Genomic DNA, 16355 nt, shown 5'->3' with positions numbered 1-16355 from the left:
GACCAAGACTAAATTTGTAAAGCTTCCAGTGACTGAGCTCCTGATTAGAACCAACGCTAACACCACCCTAACACCTGTCACTAGTTTTAAATACCTGGGCTTATGGTTTGACTCCCACTTAACATTCGGGATGCACATGGATACCCTGACAACCAAGACCTATGCCAAACTAGGGGTACTTTACAGGAACAAATCCTCCCTAAGTCTCCTGGTCAGAAAGCGTATTGCACAGCAGATGCTAATGCCAATTATTGACTATGGAGACATAGTATATGGCTCGGCTCCTCAAACCCACCTTAGCAAACTTGACACCCTCTACAATTCAATTTGTCATTTTGTTCTCCAATGCAACTACAACACACATTACTGTGAAATGCTCAAAGAAATACAGTAGATTGGTCATCACTTGTGTCTAGGCGCAAAGTTCACCTTTTCTGTCTCACCCTCAAATACTTTCTGGGCAAGCTACCCAGCTACCTGAACAAGCTCCTCACCCCTACCACATGCAGCACCTATCACCTGAGATCAGACTCCAAAAGACTATTCATGGTCCCAAGGCTCAACAAAGTATCCGGACGTTCCTCCTTCTCCTTCCGTGCACCCCAAAACTGGAACAACCTACCAGAGACTCTCATATCCACCACCAGCTTAAGTTCTTTCAAATCTAAGGCTGTCTCACACTTTAATCTGGTCTGTAACTGTTTCATACGCTCATAATATATATTTTCTTTAACTGTGCACGCAATGTCTTGTATATAATGTATACCTTGTTCATTTATGTAACTGTACTTGTAACCATGTATTATTTGTTTTACTCTGTGCCCAGGACATACTTGAAAACGAGAGGTAACTCTCAATGTATTACTTCCTGGTAAAATATTTTATAAATAAATAAATTATCGAGGCTACTAGAATTGCACAAATTGATCAAAATGGCAAGTTTGGGCTTCTCGCCAGCTCCCGCACAATGTGTTTTGCCAGGAGCCAGAGATCGCAAGAAAATGCTTTCCCGCACAATTTCACCAACTTATTGAGGCTTTCTGAATAGCAACCTTGCAAAATTTTGCGAGAACTACTCAAAATCCTTGATGAGTTGGTTATCGAAGTTTATAGAATACTGAAGAACCCTATTTGTTGTGTGCTTTTCTTCTTTTTTGTTTGCAGCATCTCCAGATGCTGAGTTATCTGTGTTGTTAAGCAGCCAACTCCTTATATATTCCCTGCACAAAGGTTCTGTATATATTGTAGTTGTGGGTTTTTTTTTGCCCTTTATTTGCACTTCTCGCATTATTTAATGATTTTTACATTATAATTATTTACAATCATTGGTGCGCAATTTCACTTTATTTTTTGTATTATAACAAATGCCATATGTTTTCTCCCAGAGAGGTCACTGGTGCAGGAATATGAGATATCATGTGTTTGGTCCAAACACACCTCTGTTGAAATCTGATTTTTCTAATACATTGCTATTACTTAAACACATTCTTACTCCATGTTGAAACAACATAAGCGCACCCCTGCCGTAAATCAGCTGTGAGACTGACAGCTTTATGACAGAGGAACAAAAACCATCATAAACGACGTTTGAATTGTGCTTCCGTATATAACCGCACTCATAACTTAACTTCTGTAATACACATGTGAGCTACATTCATACATTCAGGGGCTTATGGCGGACACGACAAGACTGAACATGACCGTCTTACCCCTAAACCTGAGTGACAAATAGATATCTGTCCCTTCTTACAAGCTAGACCTCCCACATCTGGTCTTATCGCGTTCATCTCTCTGTCACGAATGTAAATATAAAAAATGTATACTTCAGCACCGCTGTCAAGTCCATGATTACATAATTCATATCTTTTGGATGGTATGGGATAGTCACTCCCCCCGGGCAGGCCGTAAAACCCTCCAAGGAATGCTTGGAAATCCCTTAACTAGTGTCCTGTTTATGTTAGTGTCAAGAGAACAATAATTCACTCATATCTGGCAACACACATGCTCTTATTTTGAGACTATCAGCTCCATACAACCCATCTGGTACTTTTAGTGGTCCATACGTGATAACCCACCAATTAAGTTCTGTTTGAAACCAAGCACCCACCCATGACAAGCATGGACCTGTCATAAACCTAATATATATTGTATTTTTAACGTCAAATTGTAGCTCATTAACTCCTGATGCACCAGATTGACCTAAATACATAATATCTCTTATTATCATGACAAAGCTCTTGTGCTATTCCCTGAAGGTCAAAATGCATTCTGTTTTCCCAATCTTTAACCAGTCATCAAGTATTATAGAATCTTAAAAATTGACATCAGATAAGTACCACTTGGCCTACATCACCTGCCCATTTTTCCTCTTGTTTTGAAACTTCAGCCCCGTTTAGATCCTTGACTTTTTTCATGTTTAGGATACACTTGTGTTTATCCCAAGCTGTTTTGAATTCCTTTACCACCTCTATTGGGGGCTGTTTCATGAATCCATCCTCCTTTTTGAGAAGGGCTTCTTCCTCACATTTCCTATGGACCTACAGCTTCGGAGCATGGCCTTCTGTTCTACTACAGTATGTTTCTTTCTCTCAAATATGCTTCACTCCTGTAACTTATTCATAGTCTATGTATTTCAAAAGTTTTTAGTCATATTCCCTCTTTCCTTTTTTCAGGTTCTGCAGTAAGGTTTTAAGATGTAGTCTTAGATCCCATTTACTAGGAGACACTTCATATTTCATGGGAAGGTCTTGCTGCTAACCTGTCTTTACGTCTCCCACCCAAGGGCTGACTTATTTGATTCAGGTAATATGGGTCAGGAGCTACGTTCCAGCCCAGCAGTTCGACTAGATGTAGAATCAAATTCATCAACTAGCTTGAGATATGGTGGAGAACCACAGTAATGATTGAGATGTTTTGCATATGGGATATGCAAGATATATTACGTTGTGACATGTAAGGTCATCTCTATCATAAACCGTTTTATCAGCATACATCAAGGTCATCATGATCGTCTAGCCCATTTTGGTTCTCCAACTCTCCATTAATTAAGGAATATAGTTATATTGTACTGTAAATGCACTGGTAATTGTGTTAGCAAAAGACAAGTCACGCTTATTTAATATACACGGTTCTATGACTATCAAGGCTATTTTGATGCAAAACTAATGTCATTTTCATCCTGCATAATGTATATTCATCAATGTTTTTGTCTTCAATTTTGCCTTGTCTGCCCCAGTTTGCATGTCAGTTGGAGTACTTGGAGAGGATGTACATGGTGCACAGATTCTAATGAGATGTACACTGGCGACACACTTTATTCGAGCTCGGCTAGTCCCACGAATTCGGGTATACCCGGGTGTATTGAGGTTTGTGACTGTTTTCTGCCCGAGTGCATTGAGGTATTTTCCAAGCAGGGATTGAAGCATTTTATTCCCGCTGGCTGCAATTCTGCACAGTATATATATATATACTGCATTACAATTCATGAATTTATGCCATCTGGTAGACACGCGAAGCATTGCAGCCTATTAAATCCTAATCATTATCATTTAACAGATCAGCCGCCCGTCAGCCAGGCATGAACCCAGGCTGGGAAGGCAAACGCAACGGGGCTTGTCAGAGGTGAGGAGCGGCGCATTCCAGGTATCTGCCAGGTACATACTGGGTATTTGCTCGAATAAAGTGTGTCGGTGCAGTATCACATTCTGCGTCCCTCTGTGCACCATTTTTTTCCCTTTTATTTGCCCCCCCCCCAAAAAAAAAAATGATTTGCCATATCTGAAAAGTAGTAAGTTTAAATTTCTGGATCAGATGTAATAAAAGTTACACACACAAGAGTCAAGATAAATGCAACTTGGGATGCCCCAACTCTATGGGAACAAGAGTAACAAACAGGAATGGTAGTGGGTGCTGCAAGCAGAAAAAACCTAGTCAGGGTAACTGCATGTACAGTATAACAGTTGAGCACACCAAAAGAAATGCAATAATTTATAAAAAGATCATTTTATTGACTGATTACAGTCACAAACCATCCGACGTTTCGGTGTACAAAGGCCGAAACGTCGGATGGTTTGTGACTGTAATCAGTAAATAAAATGAACTTTTTATAAATTATTGCATTTCTTTTGGTGTGTTCAGCTTCCCTTCTGTTCTACATGCATCATATGTAAGACACTGTTCATACATATGACGCAACTGTGCCCCAAAAACAAAGCAGTGCATCAAAACACATTTTTTTCTACATTTATATATAGACCCCACTATAGTGAGAAGCTATGTAATGCACAGCAATAGATGCACTAACATCTATTCAAGTGGATAGCTTTATCACACTTCTCACATTGGATATGGACTCCATCAAAATCTCATGATAGTTACCAGTACTTATCCATTTTGCGACATGCAATGTTCAGAGATGCCCCAGATAATACACAGACTTACCTCTTTGCGTCTGTCACTGATCTAGCGATGAAGAATCCAATTGTGTTCTCTTGCAGTGGAAACTGAGCCGATGGATTCACTAAAATACTGAAAGAATGGGATTTTTCCTTTACCTCTCTGTACTGTACATCACATACTATTACTTTTCGTTGTAAGCTGTATAAGGTAGGAATCCACCATGAATTAATTCTTGAATGCACAATTGTACAATACCAGCACTATAGTTAGAAGAAGTACAATTAAAGCAGATTGTGCACTTTCAAAAAGGTACTAGAAACACTGACATGTAAAAAGGTAAATATCTTAGAATATATAACAGTTCAGCTTTGAAGGATTTCATAGTTCCTATTCTGTAAAAAGTTTACAAATATTTGAGTAGGGGGACGGCTGCTTTCATTGGGATTTGTACCCGTAAGTGCTGTTGATTGAAGGTTGTCCCTACATTTAAGTGGTGTAGTTCAGTAAAATAACAATGCAAAATATTAAGGTTGATATATTCTTACTTTCTGATTGGAAGTCAAAATGTGGATTTGTGATGCAACATTTGGTTAGATCCATAGATGACCATTAACTCAGGGATCATAATGTCACTTTACCAAAACCAGTAACAGCTATTGTATATTTAATTAGCATAGGCGTAACGCTATGTTAAGTTAGTGCCACCATTAGTTAACTTCAAACTACATGGCATGAAGCCTGTCTTACCCAGGGCCGCCAACAAGGGGACAGCTGGGACAGGTGTCTCGTGCCAGATGGCTGCGGGGGGCCCGGTGGCCATGCTGCAAGTTGGCCCCAACCTCTGGCCAGGCCGGCTGCCAGTCGTGGCTGTGTCCCAAGCCGAGCTTCCAATGCTTGCGGCGTGCGACAGGCCTCTCCGACGTCAGCGTGCCGGAAGTAAGCTGGGCTTCTGGTGGACGCTGACTTTGGAAGGTCGGCGTGGGACAGAGTGAGGAAGAGGCCTGCAGCTGACGGAGAGCCGGGGCCCGGCTGTGACCGGGCCCGGCCTGACCATCCCCAAGATAAGTCTAATTTTGTTATATGCATTGGGGGCGTCTTTTTATATGTATTGGGGAGAGTGGGGGCCTTTTTATATGTATTGGGGTGGTGGGTGGGGGTCTATTAAATATGTATACGGATGGTGGGTGGGGGTCTTTTTAATATGTTTTGTGGGGGATGGGCGGGGGTATTTTCAATATGTTTTGGGGGGCTTGGGGGGAAGTTTTAATATGAATAGGGGGTGGGTGGGGGTCTTTTTATTATCTATTGGGGGTGGGAGTCTTTTTATTATGTTTGGGGAGGGTGGGTGGGATCTTTTTATGTATTGGGGGTTGGGTTGGGGTCTTTTTATTATGTAATGGGGGTGGGTTTTTTTTGTACTGTACGTATTTTGTGGGGGGGATTGAGTGAGAGTGCGGTAATTGATGGAAGGTGGGAGCGAGTGAGTGGAGAGAGGGGTGACGGAGTAAGAGTGAGAAGCAGGGGAGATAAATACATGCAAGGCAGGAGGGGAGGGAGAGTGAGAGGGGGTGAGTGAGGAAGAGGGAGTGAGACGGAGGGGAGAGAAATACATAGGAAGAGGGTGGGAAATAGAGGGGACTCGTCAGGTGTCAAATGGTGGGGGGAGAGGGGCTCGCAATACCGCCGACACGGGGGGGGGGGGTTGCCCTGGACGTAACTATTCCTTGGTCCCGGGAAATTTGTCTGCGACCCTGGTCTTACTTAAATGTGCCATTACTCCCACCTAGACCATGAAATATGGGTTTTGAGGGAGTCCTGTTTAAGGAGCAAGTGACATATACCTCTCCACATATTGTATAAAGGGGTGTTTGGGGAGGTATAAAAGTCACTTGGTGGTTAACTAAAACAGGTCTCTCTTCCCCCACTTCAGGGTCTGGATGAGAGTGACACCACTTTTATGTATGATTTAACTAATGTCTAGTTAACTACTCGAATTAACTTTAACAGACCTTTGTGGATAGCAGTTGTTATGGGGTTGTTGGGGATGTAGGTGATGCGTGGAGAGGTTTTAAAACAGGAGATGTATTTTTAGGGAAAAACCATATAGGCTTTCAATAGCCCGACTTTTGACAACATAAACATCAGCTGTGATCAGCAAAACAGGGGTAAAAAAAAACAAAAAAAAACATGTGGTCATGGTTGAAGAGGACACCAGTGACAAAGTCCTTGTAGCTGGTACACATAACCAGCGTTTCTTCAAGTTGGCCTTTAATTCTGCACGCTTTAGTCTTTCGTGGAGGACTTTTTCTAAGCACTGACTTTCCACAATGTGCTTAGCTTCCTCAACCCTGCTGAGGGCTTCTCGCTCATGCTCATTTTCTCGTTTGGCAATGAGTTTTTTCATGCATCATGCAATCTTTTCTTCACTAAGACTACCACCTGTGCTATCTACTGAATGTTGGTGGAGAACTCTGATAACCAGTACACCAACAACCGCTCACTCTAATGGCAAACATCATAAATTTATAACTTGCAAACAACTACTCAAATTTCTACTCATACTATTACTCTCTTTAGCAGGTGATATTGAACTTAACCCAGGCCCTCCCTTTTCAACTTTGTCCCATACCCCTGAGAATACCCACTTCAAATTCCAAAAAGGTCTATCTGTCACCCAAATAAATATCCAGAGCCTGCTGCCCAAACTGGATGAACTAAGGGCATGGAGCCTTATGCATAAACCCAAAGCCATTGTTCTCACAGAAACATGACTAACCCCTAATGCAAATATCACCATTCAGGGATTCACCATTTCTAGAAGAGATAGGTCAAAGAGAGGTGGAGGGGTGTTATTTTATATTGCAGACACCTTACAATTTACACTGTTAAATTGCCCCCCAAGCCCACCCTCTTTTGAAATCCTAGTTGGCAAAATCTGTCTCCCCTTTTCTAAGCCTATCTTGGTTGCTGGCATCTACCGCTCCCCTAAAGCCCCTCTCCAGTCCCTGACTGGCTCCATTTCCTCTCTGAATGAGAAGAGTGAGCTGCTAGTTCTTGGGGATTTCAACTTCAATTGGCTCGACCCCAAAAACCACAAAATCCAGATACAACTCAAGTCACTTAATCTAACACAACTAATTTCCCAACCCACATGGACAAACCTGAAATCGCACAACAATTTCTTGCTAGACTGGATTCTCTCCTCAAATCCCAGCAGAATCCAATCCTCTGGCATCCTTCCTAACATTTTCAGTGACCATGCAATAGTGTACTGTGTAAAGAAAATTAAACCACCCTAATTAAAGCCCTAAAGTTCTCCTCACTATAACATTTAGAAACTTTAACCCACAACAGTTTCTGGCTGACCTTACCAACTGCCCTTGGCACAGAATCGATTTAATTCCCGACCCTGATTCTGCGCTCGACTATTTCAAATCCGAGTTCTTAAAACTCTGTGATACCCATGCACCACTACGCAGAATTAAAGTATGGGGGACCCACCTTCTGCGGGTTACAACTAACCTTATAGCATTGTGCCATTTCAGGGATGCCTTGTGAAAAAGCTACAAAGTAACTGGCAATATCAAGGATCCTAATCGCGACACATGCCTGCGGAAAATGGGCAAACAAGACATGCAAAAGCACAATATTACCCTGACAATCTTCACCAGAAAACATCAAACCCAGCTAACTTCTGGAAGGTTATCAACAATATATTCCAGCCTTCTAGCCATCAACAGCCAAGTAATATCAATATAGAGGATATTACTCTGTCAAATCCCACTGAAATTGCAAATGCATTCAATGATTACTTTGTGGGGTGTGCTACTAACTTACTAGCGAAACGCAACCCAAGCCACAAACATGAACCTCATTCTGTGAGTACCCCTATAGCTCCACCCTCTCCCAACACTGCTCTCAATTTTCAATTTCTCCCAGTATACAAAGAGGAGATTACACAAGGGCTCCTCAAATTAAAACTAAGCAGCCAATGTGGATCTGACTTACTGCAATCTAAGTTCCTAAGACTTGGTTCCCCAGCCATTGCAAACCAATTTCTTCCATAGTCAGCTCTATTCTGTCTGCAGGCCATATCACTAAGACCTGAAAAACTGCCAGAGTTGTCCCAATCTTCAAAAGTGGGGACAAAACACTGTCTCAAACTACAGGCCAATCTCTCTTCTCCCAATACTTTCCAAAATCATGGAAAAATGTGTTCACTCCCAATTAAGCAATTACTACAGTATACCAAAACAAATTTCCCTAGCCAATTCCAATCTGGCTTTCGCCCCAAATGCTCCATGGTAACTACCCTGCTAAAAGTTTGCAACGAAATCCAGTGTGAAATGGAACGGGGACAACTCACTGGTGCAATATTCCTAGATTTTGCAAAGGCTTTTGCTACTGCTGATCATGTTATCTTGCTTAACAAACTCCAGTGCTCTGGAATAGGGAAGCATGCTTTAAACTGGTTTCATACCTATCAGGTAGATCCCAACATATATCTATCTCAGGCTCTAACTCCAACCCCTTGGATATCACCTGTCGTGTCCCGCAAGGCTCTGTTCTGGGGACCCTACTCTTCTCAGTGTTAATCAATGATCTTCCTACAGCTTGTAAGCCTCAATACACATGTATGCAGATGACACAATCTTATATGCACACAGCCATAGCCTCTCCGACCTTGAACACATACTTCAATCTGACTTTTTGAGACTTGAAAATTGGATTTCCCAAAACCAACTGTTTTTAAACACTGACAAGACTGAAACAATGGTATTTGGGACCAAGGCTAAATTTTTAAAGCTTCCAATGACTGAGCTCCAGATCAGAACCAACGCTTAAACCACCCTAACTCCTGTTACTAGTGTTAAACACTTGGGCATATGGTTTGACTCCCATTTATCAGTTGGGGTGCACATTGATACCCTGACATACAAAACCTATGCCAAACTAAGTGTACTTTACAGGAACAAATCCTCCCTAAGTCTGCTGGTCAGAAAGCGTATCACACAACAGATACATATATGGCAATTAACGACTATGGGGAAATAGTACATGACTCAGCACCCCAAACCCACCTTAGCAAACTTGACACCCTCTACAATTCAATATGCCGTTTTGTTCTCCAATGCAATGACAACACACATCACTGCGAAATGCTCAAAGAACTAGATTGGTCTTCACTTGAGTCCAGGTGCAAAGTTCATCTTTCCTGTCTTGCCTTCAAATACCAGAGATTCTCCCAGCCACAACCAGTCTAAGTTATTTCAAAACTAAAGCTGTCTCACATTTTAATCTGCTCTGTAACTGTTACATACTCCTATAGTATATATTATCTCTAACTATGGATGCTATGTCTTGTATATAATGTATACCTTGTTCACTTATGTAACTGTATTTGTAACCATGTATTATTTGTCATCGTAACTCTATGCCCAGGACATACTTGAAAACGAGAGGTAACTCTCAATGTATTACTTTCTGGTAAAACAATTTTATAAATAAATAAAAATAAAATCTGCATCTGGCTCAGCATCATTGATCTTGGGTATCTCAACCATGGCAAAGTTCTCATAAACTCTGATTGAAACCCATGGCATCTCTTTGGCAGACAGATAGTCTTGGGCCTCTCTTTCTCAATGTATTAACTTCTCCAACCTGTCCGCTTCTCTAATGTGTCGGAAGTCCCAAGTGATATCTGATGGGTTATCTCTATTAGAGTAGCACAATCTTGAAGCTCCTTCAGTACCAGGGGACCCCGTTCTACAGCTTTTTCATCCATCTCAGGCTTCTCCGCAAAAAGCATGACCCACTTATCAGTCAAAAGGTCATTTGTGTCTGGTTCAGGATCCTTAAATTCCAGTACATCAATCTTGCTGTAGTTCTCCTCACACCTAACCATTACCCGTGGCCTCTCTTTTCTGTAGTTGCCAAACCTATAGTATTGTGCCTTTTTCCCTTGCAAAGAGGAGTTGCATTAGGGGCGTGATCGTAGATACAGTTCTGTCTCATTGTAGCCAAAGACTGAATCTTTATAGCGTCTGCTTTCATCATGAGGAATCGGATTCGGACCACGAGGGCACGGTAGCACAACTGGATTTGTATTGCACTTCTCAGTTGTAATTCGGTTCTTCTTTCACACAAAAAAGCCCACCCTCCCCACACAAATAAGACCCCCTCCAGACACACAAATAAGCCCCCATATACACACACACACACACACACACACACACACACACACACACACACACACACACACACACACACACAAGCCCCCCATCACATACACACACTGTGACGGTAGGGGTAGTTGGGGGACCTAATAAAGAGAAATACCAGCTATTTACCCTAAATCCATGTAACTTGGCCAGCTATGTAAGGCTTATTTTAGCCAAATGTAATTTAATATCTATTGGAGAACAGGGAATGTATTTCAAAGCCTTTATTCTTTATTCCCTGTAAATGAAATCCCCCAGTGAATCAACATTGCTCTGCGATGTGATTTGGGCTAGCTGTAATTCGAAGTCCGGTCTTTTACATAATTATCTTATGTCTGTATTTATGCCTGTGTTAGCAATTCCTCCCAGATTAGATACCTGGTATTGTGTGGGGATGGAATTAACATGCAATAAAGTAAATGAGATTCCACTGTTACTGTCATTTCTATTGAAGATCTCACCGTCCCCCTGCATTTGGGACCAAAGATCCAGCAGTTCCTGAGGAGTCCAGTAACCTCAGTCTGGGGCAACGCTACCCAGCTGCAGGATGGATGTCCAGGAGGAGCAGACGTGCAGCAGCTCCAGCCAAAGATACAGCAAGCAGTTTTTAAAGATTTGTTGTTTTGTCCAGGGATCCCCGGTAATCGGCATGCAATTGGCCTGGGGGGTCCCCAGATACAAGGTACTCCTGGGCAACCTGATAGGGTCTGGCCAGGGTACCGGTACCCATGGACAGGGAGACCGGTAAATGTAGCTAAGGAGGATGCTCTTGTGACCCCAGTCGCAGAGAACAACAGTTGGGCAGTTGCTCAGGCAAAGGTGCAGTTGGCACTGATGCTCACCATGGTAGTTTGTTTTCCCCAGCTTATGGAGCCCACCCCACCGGTCATCAATCCTTTACCATTGGAGACCCCATCCGCAGTGGACCTTGGAGAGGGCAAGAACCCTTAGAAGGCTGACGGACTGTATCAGCCAGAAAGACTTTTTCCTACCTCAAGAACCTCAATTCATGGCTCAGAAGGCCACCTGAGATGGTGACTGTCCCGGAGCCTTCATCTTGAGGAGGGAGGTGTGATGGTAAGTGTAGCTGGGGGACCTAATAAAGAGAAATCCCAGCTATTTACCTACATCCCTGTAACTTGACCAGCTATGTAAGGCTTATTTCAGACAAATGTAATTTAATATCTAGGGGAGAACAGAGAATGTTTTTCAAAGCCTGTATTCTTTATTCCCTGGAAATGCAATCCCCCAGTAAATCAACATTGTTCTGTGATGTGATTTTGGCTAGCTGTAATTCGAAGTCATGACTTTTATATAATTACCTTATGTCAGTATTTATGCCTGTGTTAGCAATTCCTCCCAGATTAGATACCTGTTATTGTGTGGTGATGGAATTAACATGCAAGAAAGTAAATGAGATATTCCACAGTTACTGTCATTTCTATGGAGAAAGACTAAGTAATTCAGTCAGTTGAAGCTCTCCATAGAAATAGATCAGAACAAAGGTAGGGGATTAGTGAAATTAATCAGTTATCAGGTCTAAGCCCCAGGCACTGTTTCTCTTGGCTGGCTGCCTTGCTCAATATTAAAGGATAGCCACCAAGGGGTATATAAGGAACACTGCTTATCAGTCCATCTGAAGTTCATCTCTGGGAAGGAGTGGGGAGACCATCTGAGAGACACTTTGGGAAGGAGTGTGAAGTTGAACTGTTACCAGCTGGAGGTACATTTCAGAGTGGCTGCTGTTTGCAGCACTATGATATCCTGAAGCAGAGAAGCGGACAGGGTAAACCCATTTGAAGTGGGTCCCTGAACCTAGGAAAGGTAGATCTAAGTCCCCAGATCCCCGTAAGTAGTGTGTATATTTTTGTATTTTGTATTCTTGTGTGTTTCTGAGGTCTTATCCAAAATAAACCTCATTTTATTTCACTGTCTTGTTTTGCCCTGTTATTGATCCATTAAATATAAATGGTGTTAAAAGACCTGGTATACCGTGACACACACACACACACACACACACACACACACACACACACACACACACACACACACACACACACACACACACACACACACACACAAATAAGCCCCCCCCTACACACATACACACAGACAAATAAGCCCCCTCCACACACACAAGCCCCTCTCCACAGATACACACACACACACACACACACACACGCACACACACACACACACACACACACACAGACACACACACACACACACACACACACACACACACACAATTAAGCCCCCCTCCACACACACACAATTAAGCCCCCCTCCACACACACACAATTAAGCCCCCCTCCACACACACAATTAAGCCCCCCTACACACACACACACACACACACACACACACACACACACACACACACACACACACACACACACACACACACACACACACACGTCTCCATCCCCACATACACAAATAAGTACTCCTATACACACACATGCACATGTTATGTCTCCTGACATTAACCAAAGCTTGCAGCCTCACAAAGCAGAGCATGAAAGTGACTTGAAGCTGAAGAGTTCAAAAGGACAAAACATACTTCAATAAATGGGTTGTTGACTCTGTTCTTCCTTAATCCAGACTGTACATGCTACTTGGTGCAGGGATAAGAAGCTAAAAGTGACACATACTGTTTGTCCAATTTAAAATATCATAATACTGATATCTGCCATACAGACCATACGCACCCAATCCCACCTCACTCCGTAGCAACGGTGTGATAATGATCAAGCCCTTGTTTTGCTGATCTGGTACAATATAGGAAGAGAGACTCTGCGGCGTCATTCTCATACAGCAGATTTGGAGACATTTCGGCACTGGGAGACAATTTCAGCCCCCTGACTTGAAAAGTCCTTGAGGTGTTTTTCCAGCACCGAATTTTTTTATGGCGGAAGACTGTTATTAAATATTGTACCATATCTGCTATATAATGTGAAATTTGTGGATGCGCTCTTAAGGGTTTTAGTCAAACATGGTTTAAAACCTCAGTAGATTTCATGCATATAGTATATATATATATATAATCTCATATGTACAGTACCTGCTCCCGTTGGCAGATCTGTATTCAATTGCCATCAGCACAATGTTCATTTTCACAAAGCATAAACTATGAAAGGAAACCAGACAGATGAGAGAATGAGAGGGTTAGATGCCTACTCCAGAGAGGGAAGGTAGTGAAAGAGGAAATGGATAAAACGAGAGAGAAGACACACAATTAACAGCAACAGTTCTATTCAACCTGCTACTCTGTGTGGCCATCACTTCTCATGTCGTGTTCTTGGCACCATAGTGGACCATGAAAATGGGATACACATATTGATACAAGATACTGTAAGGTAATTTCACTACTTGTGTACTCTCTAGAAAAACCACAGATACAATCTTGATGGCTGTGGCCTGCATCCTCTTTAAAAATACTACAAATTGAACCTGGTTTGCTGTATTTTGGATCATGCTTAACATTAAGACAGTTATAGGAAATGTTTTAGGACTGATTCCTGTCTCAGGACTGGCTCACTCACAGCACACCCAGTTTTGTGCAACTTTCTATTTACAAACGAATTGCTCCATTTTAATTTTTAAAGAAAAAAGATATTATTTTAGCATGATCTAAGATGCGAAGATCCTAAGGAGATTGCCTCAATATTTTATAGAGGTGTTCATGCATTCGTGCGTGTGTATGATAAGCAGACACAAAGGAAGTTATGGTGATTAAAAAAGTGCGTCTTGGGAAAACAGGGGGGCGCAGGTATCAATATACAAAAAATAGAAAAGCATACATAGTACAAATAAAGTTGATTCAAACAATATGATGTGGTTGTATCAAGTGAATGGAGACTCACGTGGTGTCAAATATAATCAGTCATGTCAGAGATCAGTGGCAATTGCTTGACTCTGTATAGTTAGATGAACCCCACAGCTGGATAACTGGTGCAATGTGAACAGCATACGCGGCAACCTCTGCAATCAGGGTTATAGAAAGGACAGAGAGGCTTCCATAGCGTAACACAATAATATCTTTTATACACGCAATAAAATTAACATTTACAGTGTCATAAAATCAAATGGGCACATAAACAGGGTGATATCTCCAGCTCCAGTCTCCTCCGTCTTGGACCTCACGTTCTGGACTGTGAGAGCCGTTAGGATCAGCTGGCACACCAATAAAACGGCCGGAACGGGGAACCTCTGTGTCCTATGCGTGGCACACTCTCAGTGCTTCTCTCAGCATCCAATCATGGAATCTGCGCAGAACATGTGGTGGACACGCTAGGAGACACAGCTCTTCTCACGGGGAAACAGCCGGTATACTTCCAGGTAGTGGATGATGACGTCACTCACAGCGACTCTATACATTTCACTAAACAGATTCCATGATTGGATGCTGAGAGAAGCACTGAGAGTGTGCCACGCATAGGACACAGAGGTTCCCTGTTCCGGCCGTTTTATTGGTGTGCCAGCTGATCCTAACGGCTCCCACAGTCCAGAACGTGAGGTCCAAGACGGAGGAGACTGGAGCTGGAGATATCACCCTGTTTACGTGCCCATTTGATTTTATGACACTGTAAGTGTTAATTTTATTGCGTGTATAAAAGATATTATTGTGTTACGCTATGGAAGCCTCTCTGTCCTTTCTATAACCCTGATTGCAGAGGTTGCCGCGTATGCTGTTCACATTGCACCAGTTATCCAGCTGTGGGGTTCATCTAACTATACAGAGTCAAGCAATTGCCACTGATCTCTGACATGACTGATTATATTTGACACCACGTGAGTCTCCATTCACTTGATACAACCACATCATATTGTTTGAATCAACTTTATTTGCACTATGTATGCTTTTCTATTTTTTGCATTTTGATACCTGCACTCCCCTGTTTTCCCAAGACGTGCTACAATAGAGGTGGAAGTTACAGATCGTCCACTAAAGGGTTTTTTGAGCTGCAACTTTTTGTTCACTATTCACTTATTAGTATTTGTATTTACTTTATATATTCACGGCTATTTGCCTTTATCACTGCGCCACCAATTTTGCAAGTATTGCATATTTCTGTCACTTCACGATTAAAAAAGTGACCAAAACCTTTCACTGTACTGTGAGTGTTTATTTGCATGTCATTACCCAGAATCCCTGGCTGCAGTGAAAGCATTGTATGCTAAGAGATAATAGGGAAAGGCTGGTTTGTGGACCGTTTTGAGACATGTGAATGTACTCATATGTGTTTTTTGTATATATGACTATATATATATATATATATATATATATATATATATATATATATATATATTTTAAAATTTATATATATATATATATGTAGGGGTGTTCTGGTCTCCCCTCTGTACCTCCGCTGCAGTGCGCAATCACGGGGGGTGCTGTGAGGGAACGTTCGGAGGTTCCGCGGCGGCCTGATAGCACAGGGCGCCGCCATGTTGTTTGGGCATTGCGCAATACTCATGCGCGACCAGAGGCACGGAGAGAGTTCGCGCATGCGCAGTGTAAGCGCGCGAACGGCTGGCCAATAACCAGGAGGCTCTGAAGTAAAACTACAATTCCCATGAGCCTTAGCAGAGCCACATGACACCAGGGAACGAATAGGAGCGCAGGGATTGCTGGCACGCAGGAAAGGGAAGCGTGGGGGAAAGACCACGCGAGCAGAGGGCACCGGAGGAGCAAGGGGAGAGGTTGTGTGTGTGCAGGGGGTCAGTGACCCA

At 42.4% G+C, this 16355-nt stretch overlaps 1 protein-coding gene across 1 annotated transcript in view; it reads right to left on the bottom strand.

Moving 5' to 3' along the window:
• The window catches only part of KCNU1 (potassium calcium-activated channel subfamily U member 1), a 244552-nt gene that overhangs the window by 100067 nt on the left and 128130 nt on the right, over positions 1-16355 (bottom strand). The window contains exons 17-18 of the mRNA XM_075601398.1: positions 13684-13749; positions 4441-4527 (exon numbers count right to left, since the gene is read on the bottom strand). Of these exons, the coding sequence (XP_075457513.1) occupies positions 4441-4527; positions 13684-13749 (153 nt within the window). The remainder of the gene's footprint in view (positions 1-4440; positions 4528-13683; positions 13750-16355) is intronic.

Source organism: Ascaphus truei, chromosome 5, assembly GCF_040206685.1.
Source record: "Ascaphus truei isolate aAscTru1 chromosome 5, aAscTru1.hap1, whole genome shotgun sequence".
NCBI lineage: Eukaryota > Metazoa > Chordata > Amphibia > Anura > Ascaphidae > Ascaphus > Ascaphus truei.
This window is presented reverse-complemented; position numbering and strand designations above follow the sequence as displayed.